The 12,116-nt window shown below is 47.6% G+C and overlaps 1 protein-coding gene across 1 annotated transcript in view; it reads right to left on the reverse strand.

The window, feature by feature from the left end:
- The window catches only part of PLOD1 (procollagen-lysine,2-oxoglutarate 5-dioxygenase 1), a 157,648-nt gene that overhangs the window by 72,225 nt on the left and 73,307 nt on the right, over positions 1 to 12,116 (reverse strand). The window contains exon 5 of the mRNA XM_078642201.1: positions 8,621 to 8,733. Coding sequence (XP_078498327.1) covers positions 8,621 to 8,733 — 113 coding nt within the window. The remainder of the gene's footprint in view (positions 1 to 8,620; positions 8,734 to 12,116) is intronic.

The following is a 12,116-nucleotide window of genomic DNA, read 5'->3' on the forward strand; positions in this document are numbered from 1 at the left end:
GATCTGTTGACTGGGTGTGAGTGTTTGAATGGTTCAAATGCTCCGTCCATCGCCACCCCCTTTTGTACCGCTTTGTTCGCCATAAGTTGGCAGGGTATGCTCAGACGTGAGTCCCTTGCTCACTTTGCCACTGGATTCAAGCAAGCCGGGCTGAAGACGGCTGAAATGCCAGAAACCGGTCCTCGGAAGCTTGTTTCCGGTCCAGGGAAGGCATGGCTTGGCAGTTCGGGCTGGACTGTTCCCATGAGGCACAGGGTCAGACTGATTTGCATATGGCCATGTCTGAACTGGGGTGGCAGAGTGGGCTAAAGAACGGTGATGGATTAAACCCAGATATGTTGACTGGGTGTGAGTGTTTGATTGGTTCAAATGCTCCGTCCATCGCCACCCCCTTTTGTACCGCTTTGTTCGCCATAAGTTGGCAGGGTATGCTCAGATGGGAGTCCCTTGCTCACTTTGCCACTGGATTCAAGCAAGCCGGGCTGAAGACGGCTGAAATGCCAGAAACCGGTCCTCAGAAGCTTGTTTCCGGTCCAGGGAAGGCATGGCTTGGCAGTTCGGGCTGGACTGTTCCCATGAGGCACAGGGTCAGACTAATTTGCATATGGCCATGTCTGAACTGGGGTGGCAGAGTGGGCTAAAGAACGGTGATGGATTAAACCCAGATCTGTTGACTGGGTGTGAGTGTTTGATTGGTTCAAATACTCCGTCCATCGGCACCCCCTTTTGTACCGCTTTGTTCGCCATAAGTTGGCAGGGTATGCTCAGACGTGAGTCCCTTGCTCACTTTGCCACTGGATTCAAGCAAGCCGGGCTGAAGACGGCTGAAATGCCAGAAACCGGTCCTCGGAAGCTTGTTTCCGGTCCAGGGAAGGCATGGCTTGGCAGTTCGGCCTGGACTGTTCCCATGAGGCACAGGGTCAGACTGATATGCATATGGCCATGTCTGAACTGGGGTGGCAGAGTGGGCTAAAGAACGGTGATGGATTAAACCCAGATCTGTTGACTGGGTGTGAGTGTTTGATTGGTTCAAATGCTCCGTCCATCGCCACCCCCTTTTGTACCGCTTTGTTCGCCATAAGTTGGCAGGGTTTGCTCAGATGGGAGTCCCTTGCTCACTTTGCCACTGGATTCAAGCAAGCCGGGCTGAAGACGGCTGAAATGCCAGAAACCGGTCCTCGGAAGCTGGTTTCCGGTCCAGGGAAGGCATGGCTTGGCAGTTCGGGCTGGACTGTTCCAATGAGGCACAGGGTCAGACTGATTTGCATATGGCCATGTCTGAACTGGGGTGGCAGAGTGGGCTAAAGAACGGCGATGGATTAAACCCAGATCTGTTGACTGGGTGTGAGTGTTTGATTGGTTCAAATGCTCCGTCCATCGTCACCCCCTTTTGTACCGCTTTGTTTGCATTAGTTGGCAGGGTATGCTCAGACCTGAGTCCCTTGCTCACTTTGCCACTGGATTCAAGCAAGCCGGGCTGAAGACGGCTGAAATGCCAGAAACCGGTCCTCCGAAGCTTGTTTCCGGTCCAGGGAAGGCATGGCTTGGCAGTTCGGGCTGGACTGTTCCCATGAGGCACAGGGTCAGACTGATTTGCATATGGCCATGTCTGAACTGGGATAGCAGAGTGGGCTAAAGAACGGTGATGGATTAAACACAGATCTGTTAACTGGGTGTGAGTGTTTGATTGGTTCAAATGCTCCGTCCATCGCAACCCCCTTTTGTACCGCTTTGTTCGCCATAAGTTGGCAGGGTATGCTCAGACGTGAGTCCCTTGCTCACTTTGCCACTGGATTCAAGCAAGCCGGGCTGAAGACGGCTTAAATGTCAGAAACCGGTCCTCGGAAGCTTGTTTCCGGTCCAGGGAAGGCATGGCTTGGCAGTTCCGGCTGGACTGTTCCAATGAGGCACAGGGTCAGACTGATTTGCATATGGCCATGTCTGAACTGGGGTGGCAGAGTGGGCTAAAGAGCGGTGATGGATTAAACCCAGTTCTGTTGACTGGGTGTGAGTGTCTGATTGGTTCAAATGCTCCATCCATCGCCACCCCCTTTTGTACCGCTTTGTTCGCCATAAGTTGGCAGGGTATGCTCAGACGTGAGTCCCTTGCTCACTTTGCCACTGGATTCAAGCAAGCCGGGCTGAAGACAGCTGAAATGCCAGAAACAGGTCCTCGGAAGCTTGTTTCCGGTCCAGGGAAGGCATGGCTTGGCAGTTCGGGCTGGACTGTTCCCATGAGGCACAGGATCAGACTGATTTTCATATGGCCATGTCTGAACTGGGGTGGCAGAGTGGGCTAAAGAACGGCGATGGATTAAACCCAGATCTGTTGACTGGGTGTGAGTGTTTGATTGGTTCAAATGCTCCGTCCATCGCCACCCCCTTTTGTACCGCTTTGTTCGCATTAGTTGGCAGGGTATGCTCAGACCTGAGTCCCTTGCTCACTTTGCCACTGGATTCAAGCAAGCCGGGCTGAAGACGGCTGAAATGCCAGAAACCGGTCCTCGGAAGCTTGTTTCCGGTCCAGGGAAGGCATGGCTTGGCAGTTCGGGCTGGACTGTTCCCATGAGGCACAGGGTCAGACTGATGTGCATATGGCCATGTCTGAACTGGGGTGGCAGAGTGGGCTAAAGAACGGTGATGGATTAAACCCAGATCTGTTGACTGGGTGTGAGTGTTTGATTGGTTCAAATGCTCCGTCCAGCAACCCCCTTTTGTACTGCTTTGTTCGCCATAAGTTGGCAGGGTATGCTCAGACGTGAGTCCCTTGCTCACTTTGCCACTGGATTCAAGCAAGCCGGGCTGAAGACGGCTGAAATGCCAGAAACCGGTCCTCGGAAGCTTGTTTCCAGTCCAGGGAAGGCATGGCTTGGCAGTTCGGGCTGGACTGTTCCCATGAGGCACATGGTCAGACTGATTTGCATATGGCCATGTCTGAACTGGGGTGGCAGAGTGGGCTAAAGAACGGTGATGGATTAAACCCAGATCTGTTGACTGGGTGTGAGTGTTTGATTGGTTCAAATGCTCCGTCCATCGCCCTCCCCTTTTGTACCGCTTTGTACGCCATAAGTTGGCAGGGTATGCTCAGACGTGAGTCCCTTGCTCACTTTGCCACTGGATTCAAGCAAGCCGGGCTGAAGACGGCTGAAATGCCAGAAACCGGTACTCGGAAGCTTGTTTCCGGTCCAGGGAAGGCATGGCTTGGCAGTTCGGGCTGGATTGTTCCCATGAGGCACAGGGTCAGACTGATTTGCATATGGCCATGTCTGAACTGGGGTGGCAGAGTGGGCTAAAGAACGGTGATGGATTAAACCCAGATCTGTTGACTGGGTGTGAGTATTTGATTGGTTCAAATGCTCCGTCCATCGCCACCCCCTTTTGTACCGACTTGGCAAGTGTACCCACTTGCCAGGCCCTAACCTTACCTTTTCTTAAATATAGTGCACCCCTATGGTAGGCCCATGGTACCCCCCTGGGCAGGTTGCAGTGTATGTGAAAGGTAGGACATGTACTGGTAGTGAAACACTGCCAATTTCGTTTTTCACTATTGAAAGGCTATCTTGCCCCGCAGGAAAGAATGGGAAATGCTTTGTAACATTTTACAAGCATATCTTCCCATAGCGATAAGATCAAAAAAATGGAGTTCAGAATCCCTGAACTCAGGATTTAATAACACATTTTTTAGTAAAGATGGTTTTTAAATTGGGTGTTTGAAAATACCACTTTTTAGAAAGTGGCTATTTTCTTGTTCAACATTCCTGTGTGCCTCTGACTGATTGTGGATTGACTGTCTGGCTTTGGTGTGACAGGGGCTGGGGAGGTGCAGTGGCTCTAGGAGTCTGGATGAGTCAGCACGAGGCTGAATAGGCCTGATCTGCATTTGGACTGGTGGGAGGAGTAGCACCTGTACCTGAATAGGACTGTGCCCGCCTTCCAAAATGCTGTCTCAGGCCCCCTGTGGTGTGTCTGGGGCCAAGGCTCACACTGACAATGGAGGTTGGTGTGCACTTGCAAAGTGCCCCCAAGAACTCGTTTTGACTGGGCACGGGGCTTCTCGGCACAAAGAGAACAAAGACATTTTGGGGTATAAGTATTAGACCTGAACTTTAGACTACTTCTGGAATCAAGAGGATCAGTTGCCAAGGAGAAGAGCTGGAGAAACTGAGGAGAAGTACTGCCCTTGCTGTGTGTCTGGGGTTGGTCTGAAGTTGCTGTTTCTGCCAAGGAAAGGAGAAGGACTTTTGCTGTGTGCTGTGTCCCCTGCTTAAGGAAAGTCTCCAAGGGCTTGAGTAGAGCTTGCCTCCTGTTTTAAAGTCTCAGGAACACAAAGACTTCACCCCCAGCTCCCCTGAACTTCCTTGCTGGGAGTTCTAACCTGCCAGGTGTGCTTGTGGCCGAGTGTGGCCTCTGGATGTTGTTTCTGCTACTGGGAGCTGGAAAGCAACGCAACATGAAAATCGACGCATCGCTCTCCTTGCGACAGTTTTTCTGACGCAGCGCCCTAGTGCGAGAAGAATCTCCCTGCACTGCCGCGCCTCTGCTTAAACCGATGCAGCAACTTTGGCCGCGGCTGAAGAAATCGATGCAATTTCGCTCGACGCCGCCGCATCGTTTGCCGATGCATCCTGGATTTCCACGCCTTGTCCCTGTGCGGCAAGTTTGCCCCGACGCATCACCCCCGGATAGGAGTCGCCTCAGAATCCACGTATTACTAACCCCTACAACCCAGACCCGACGCACTGGTCCCCTGTGTCCAGCGGAACTGGCGCATCGCATCCAAGAAGGTCTCAGGAATCTATGCATCTCTTTGTTTTTCAATGCTTCCCATTGCTGTGGGTGTTTGACTTGATGAATTTTATCGCAACGACAGGTATTTTTCAAGAAATCATGCATTCATAGTTTTCTATGGATTCAGTTGTTAAAACCTTTTGAAAGTCATTTTTAGGTCGAGCTTAGTGCAGCGCGCATGTGCTGCTCTATGGGAGGCTTCATGTGAGCACTCCAAACTTCACCTAAACTTCTCTGTGCGATTTTGTTAACTCCCACACATTTCATTGGCTATTGTGCGTGGCTTTCAAAAATTAAAGCAAGCAAAAGGGCAAAGGCGGGTGTTTGTCCCACCTTTTGTCTAAATGTTCCCTCCCATAGTGTTTTGGTGTCGGGAGCGAGCAGCGGCGTGCATTGTGGCAGCTGCATTCCTCCCTCGGATCATGTTACTAATAAAAGACTTCAACCCCTACTTTCTTTAGAGTCAATCAGTACTTTCTCACAATTCACTTAGTTATGGGATATGTCTCACAGATCAACCCTGTACATTCAATGTAATGTAACGTATACAAAATCCAGAAAAAGCAACAGCCTCCAATACAAATTCAAGGGCAATTTGTATTCATTGCATTCAACATTATCTCTATACAGGAGAGTTTTCAGGTTGCCCAAAGCGAGCGTGCATGAGATGAGAAAGTTGAAGTGCTTAATAGAAATGGAGGGAAAAAAAGAGGAGAAATATACAAGTCTATTTACAATTATTATATTCAAGAATAACACAATACAGTATTTATTGTATGACCTGGCCTGTGATATAGGTTCTATACACAATTTTCATTAGATGGAGACATTGCTTCCAAAGTTATTTTGCACAAGAAAATGTGTTACACAATCCAGGTAATCAAATGAGCGTCGACGTTTCGACTCGTCTTAGAGCCTCAAGGTAAGTTGGACCGTGGCCATGCGAGTCTTCATCAGGACTAAAACTATGGGCAACCAAGGGAGTAATGTGAGCCCCAGTAGAAAAGGAGGGCCAAGAGGAATTCTTCACTCTGTATCCCAAGGTTACTGAATAACACCTTTGTCCGATCGGTTGCTGTAGAACGCCGATTTTCGGAGAATAGGAACACGCATCGGTTGTTGTAGAACGCCGATTTTCAGAGAATAGAAACGCCGGTCACTGCGGATTAAATCCGGTTGACGAATTTTTCGTGCTGAGTCACTTTTGATTTTCTACAACTAACATAATCTGGACCAGCCACAAAAATATTTTTGGAGATTGAGTATGCAGAGACTGTAAGCCTGCTACATCAAGATAACTTAGTCCTACATCTCCGCCCTCTGGACAAAGGTGTTATTCAGTAACCTTGGGATACAGAGTGAAGAATTCCTCTTGGCCCTCCTTTTCTACTGGGGCTCACATTACTCCCTTGGTTGCCCATAGTTTTAGTCCTGATGAAGACTCGCATGGCCACGGTCCAACTTACCTTGAGGCTCTTAGACGAGTCGAAACGTCGACGCTCATTTGATTACCTGGATTGTGTAACACATTTTCTTGTGCAAAATAACTTTGGAAGCAATGTCTCCATCTAATGAAAATTGTGTATAGAACCTATATCACAGGCCAGGTCATACAATAAATACTGTATTGTGTTATTCTTGAATATAATAATTGTAAATAGACTTGTATATTTCTCCTCTTTTTTTTCCCTCCATTTCTATTAAGCACTTCAACTTTCTCATCTCATGCACGCTCGCTTTGGGCAACCTGAAAACTCTCCTGTATAGAGATAATGTTGAATGCAATGAATAAAAATTGCCCTTGAATTTGTATTGGAGGCTGTTGCTCTTTCTGGATTTTGTATACGCTACATTACATTGAATGTACAGGGTTGATCTGTGAGACATATCCCATAACTAAGTGAATTGTGAGAAAGTACTGATTGACTCTAAAGAAAGTAGGGGTTGAAGACCTTTGTTTTTGTATAGCGATAACTGCCCAGGTCTTTGACTTGTTGGGCCACCCCATTTTTGATAATGGTTACTAATAAAAGACAGCGCGTTCGCTTTCACGGCCGCACTTGTGTATATTTTGTAAACGCACGCGTTTAATGAAGAAATCGCATGGAGTAAACCTTAATTTCTGATTGAGGCTCAATATTGTAAACGCATGCGTTTAATGAAGAAATTGCATGGAGTAAACATTAATTTCCGATTGCGGCTCTAACTGTGTTTCGTTTTTTTATTAAGCAGCACGGCACGCAGCTAGCTCTTATTCAGCAACAATAACGGCCCGCCCTTCTTTTTTTCAGGCCGGCTCGCAAAGCTTCCTTCATTACCTCCACCCCAGCAAACAATTATCCCTTGGATGGCTGGCTTGAAATTTCCGACTGTCCTCTCTTAACAATTCTGCCTGTAGTTTAATAAAGTGTGACCCTTATTTTCTTGTCTGTTTCAGATTCATGCCCTGCCCCCCTTACCCCTGACAGGGCTGTATTCCTATAGTCTTTCTTTCCCTCGCCAACCCCCTTCTTCCAGATCGGGTGGGTGCACCAGCGATGAGTGTCTGACTTCGGACGTGGACACTACTGAGCAGCGAGGCAGTTGCAGGATACCTCTTGGGTAGGTGCGCCATCTCCCCACATTCCGTTATGCATGTTTCCATACCTGCTGCAGACAGTTGCAGAACCCGGTGGGGGTTGCAATACCTGGCTGTGGCTGACAGCACATTTAAACAAACCCAGAGCAGCTGGCATACAACCCTGTTGATTAAACACAGGCCAATCGTTTTCCCTAGCCTGGTGCATATTTTATTAGATGATGTCACCTATTGACTTTTTAGATGCTGATTCCCACTTAAAGCTCCCATCCCCATGTGCTTTCGAGGTTACTCTCCCACCCCTTCGTGGTTTTTTTTTTTTAATAATAAAAAACGCTACTGGTTTCCAACTCAACACTGCACACATCAATGGCATTTACTAGCTCCGCTCCAACTTCCAGCTTCTCTATGCCTCTCTACAGTCTGTCACATTTGTAAAAAAAAGTTTTTAGGAGGGCCGACAGCTACAACTTCCTAACAGGCCACTACTTTCTGAAAACACACTTTTAAGTAACTTTTATCATTCTTTTTTTTTTCTTTAGAACCATGGGCTTTGATATCCTAGAATAATTCACTAAAACAAAATGGTCGCCACATGGCAACAAATGCACACTTATATGTCATCATGCTGGGGTCCCTGTAGCTTCTTGACACAGGCATACAAATACATAATTGCATTTTTAATTTTTGCCAGTGCTGAACAGTGTTGTCAGAAAACACTGGCATAGTCAGTAAGTTAGCACTGGCAAAGCCAAAAAGCTTTGCCAATGCTTTTTCTTAATACTTGTATGTTGGATTTTTGTTGTTTTAGTCTTGTTAAGTTTAGATAAAGATATTTTACTTTTATAAACCGGTGTGGTGTCTATTTGTGGTGTTATCACTGTGTTACTCTGAGTGTTGGTACAAATACTTTACACATTGCCTTTGGGATAAGCCTGTCTGCTCGTGCCAAGCTAGCAAGGGGATGAGCAGGGGTTATCTAAAGTGTGTATCCCCCTTACCCTGACTAGAAGCAAGGGTCCCTATTTGGGCAAATGCACCAACCTCTGCCAACTAGAGACCCCCATTTCTAACAAACATACTTCACTCACTGCTGTCCATTCTATAAAAATGCATCTTTTTAATAGCCGGAAGCCCCTTCCTGACTAGGCATAGCACTCCCATCATGCACTGAGCACTGCCCGTGGTTAGCTTACTGGAGACCAACGCCCCTATACGCTCTACTGTGTGAATAGCCCTCTCTGGCTGTCATACCCGCTTTTCCGGAACCAGGAAGGCCTTGGAGTAAAACAGCTGGTCGCTGTCGTGGTCACGTCCATCCCAGTCTGCCACGAGCTTCCAAAGGTGGTCTGCGTAGCCCATAAATCCTGGGGACACAAACACGGTTTACTCATGGAGGGCAGTAAAAGGCGCTATCACAGACAACCACAAGGGAGCAGGGCTTGAGAGTGAGCAGAAACGAGGGGCCAGGAAGAAGAGACCTAGTGGAGCAGTCGGATCACTGCATAAGACAGGCACCTGGCAGACTAGAGGTGAAATGGGTGAGGAGAAACAAAGAGAGGGAAGATGGAGCAGGAAACACATACAGCGGGGGCAATCAAGCGAAAAGGTTTGGATGGAAAGAATAGACAAAAATGAAAAAAGCCAGGAGAGAGAAATGCATGTGCTGTAAGAGAGGAGGGGTGAGGATCAGACATGGGCAGCACAAGTCAGTGAGAAGAGAGTGAAGGCAGAAGGAGTTCAACAAAAAAAGCAACAGCAAGGAATGAGGATTACAAAGAGAGGAACAGCAAAGAATGAGGACTACAAAGAGAGGTACAGCAAGGAACGAGGAATACAAAGAGAGGTACAGCAAGGAACGAGGAATACCAAGAGATGTACAGCAAGGAACGAAGAATACAGAGGAGAGGAACAGCAAGGAACGAGGAATACAAAGAGAGGAACAGCAAGGAATGAAGAATACAGAAGAGAGGTACAGCAAGGAGTGAGGAATACAAAGAGAGGAACAGCAAGGAATGAGGAATACAAAGAGAGGAACAGCAAGCAATGAAGAATACAGAAGAGAGGTACCGCGAGGAATGAGGAATACAAAGAGAGGAACAGCAGGGAACGAGGAATACAAAGAGAGGAACAGCAAGGAATGAAGAATACAGAAGAGCGGTACAGCGAGGAATGAGGAATACAAAGAGAAGAACAGCAAGGAATGAAGAATACAAAGAGAGGTACAGCAAGGAACGAGGAATACAGAGGAGAGGAACAGCAAGGAACGAGGAATACAAAGAGAGGAACAGCAAGGAATGAAGAATACAAAAGAGAGGTACAGCAAGGAATGAGGAATACAGAAGAGAGGAACATAAAGGAATGAGGAATACAAAGAGAGGAACAGCAAGGAACGAGGAATACAAAGAGAGGAACAGCAAGGAACGAGGAATACAGAAGAGAGAAACAGCAAGGAACGAGAAATACAAAGAGGAACAGCAAGAAATGAGGAATACAGAAGAGGTACAGCAAGGAATGAGGAAAACAGAAGAGGAACAGCAAGGAATGAGGAATACAAAGTGGAACAGCAAGGAATGAGGAATACAAAGAGAGGAACGACAAGGAATGAGGAATACAAAGAGATGAACAGCAAGGAATAAGAGATTCAAAGAGGAACAGCAAGGAATGAGGAATACAGAAGAGAGGTACAGCAAGGAATGAAGAATACAGAAGAGAGGTACAGCAATGAATGGGGGATACAGAGAGAGGAACAGCAAAGAATGAGAAATACAAAAAGATGAACAGCAAGGAATGAGGAATACAAAGAGAGGCACAGCAAGGAATGAGGAATACAGAAGAGAGGTACAAGGAATGAGAATACAGAAGAGAGGTACAAGGAATGAGGAATAAAGAAGAGAGGAACAGCAAGAAAAGAGAGATACAAAGAGGAACAGCAAGGATTAAGGAATACAAAGAGGAACTGCAAGGAATGAGGAATTGTTAGAAGGTGGTACTGACACTAGGGCGCCCGGATTTTTCGCTTTTTGAGCACCTAATTAACGAGCTTTTACTGTGGGGGAGCCTCATAATCTGGGACTCATCCACAGTGAACTCATAATGAAGGAGACTGCATGGAGATTTTACTGGTGTCTGCCTGGCTTGACTAGGCCGCTGCTCAGCAGCTGGAGTATGGGACACCGTGCTGGTTACATGCAGACACGGGTGTACATGCGTGTGCACACGTGTAGGAGCTGCGCAGGGGAGATTCCTCGTGTGCGCAGTCCAGGTGCAGCTACAGAGTGAATGGTGTGGCAGGACTTATGCAGAATTGGGTGGTGACATGGAATAGGCTTTATACCCTGGGAAGGAACATGCCAGGGAAAGTCAGTGCGTTTTACTGTGTTTTCACTTCATTATTCCCCTATGGGGATGTGGGGTCCATGGCTAAAATGACTTCCACAAAGCCTACAGATTCCAGACATGCACTAAAGTCCATTGTAGAGTAGGTGAAAATAAGTATTCTGCAGAGTCAAAATTCATATTTGTACTACTTTTGGGTCATACAGAACTGTCATATTTCTCTGAGCCAGCCATGACCAGACCCAGGCTGAGGGTTGACCTCAGCTGGATGAATTGATAACCTTTCTTCCACAAGCTAGGGCCTCCTCTCCACAAAGAAGAACATGGGTGGGGCTACAGGCTCATCCATTAGCAGCTGAGCTGTCACTGGGTGCAGGCACCAGGCTACACCAAGAAGGAAAGAGTTGGGTTTCAGAGGCCATGTGGCCAGAGACACTGGACGACTCCATTTTTAACAAGCATTGGAAATGCAATAGGGCTCGCATTAGAAAAGTTGGAGTTATTGGTCTTGTAAATGACGTATTTTATTTATTTGTTGGTTTTTAAAATTGCTAAATTGATGGCTTTGTCATTTACAATGCCAATAGTTATAACTTTCGCGAATGTGACACCTATAGCATTTGGAATGCAACATGTTTTGTATTGACGTGACTTAGATGACATCTCTAGAGAGCAGGAGAGTGCAGCAGGGGAGAGAAGCACAGCAATGCAATAGGTCTCGCATTAGGAAAGTTTGAGCTATTGGTATTGTAAAGGACACATTTTTTATTTATGTGCTTGTTTTGAAAATAGCGAAATTAATAGCTTTGTTATTTACAATGCCAATAGTTTTATCTTTCGCAAATGTGACACCTATTGTAACACAATATGTGTTGTGAGGGTGAGTGAGGGTGAGGGTGAGGGGTTGAGGGTGAGGGGTTGAGGGTGAGTGAGGGTGAGGGGTTGAGGGTGAGTGAGGGTGAGGGGTTGAGGGTGAGTGAGGGTGAGGGTGAGTGAGGGTGAGGGGTTGAGGGTGAGGGGGTGAGTGAGGGTGAGGGTGAGTGAGGGTGAGGGTGAGTGAGGGTGAGGGGTTGAGGGTGAGTGAGGGTGAGGGGTTGAGGGTGAGTGAGGGTGAGGGTGAGGGTGAGTGAGGGGTTGAGGGTGAGTGAGGGTGAGGGTGAGTGAGGGTGAGTGAGGGTGAGGGGTGAGTGAGGGTGAGGTGAGGGGTTGAGGGTGAGTGAGGGTGAGTGAGGGGTTGAGGGTGAGTGAGGGTGAGGGTGGGTGAGGGGTTGAGGGTGAGTGAGGGTGAGTGAGGGTGAGGGTGAGTGAGGGTGAGTGAGGGTGAGTGAGGGTGAGTGAGGGTGAGGGAGGTGAGGGAGGGTGAGTGAGGGTGAGTGAGGGTGAGGGTGAGTGAGGGTGAGTGAGGGTGAGG

This window comes from Lissotriton helveticus, chromosome 5_1 (genome assembly GCF_964261635.1).
Source record: "Lissotriton helveticus chromosome 5_1, aLisHel1.1, whole genome shotgun sequence".
Lineage (NCBI taxonomy): Eukaryota > Metazoa > Chordata > Amphibia > Caudata > Salamandridae > Lissotriton > Lissotriton helveticus.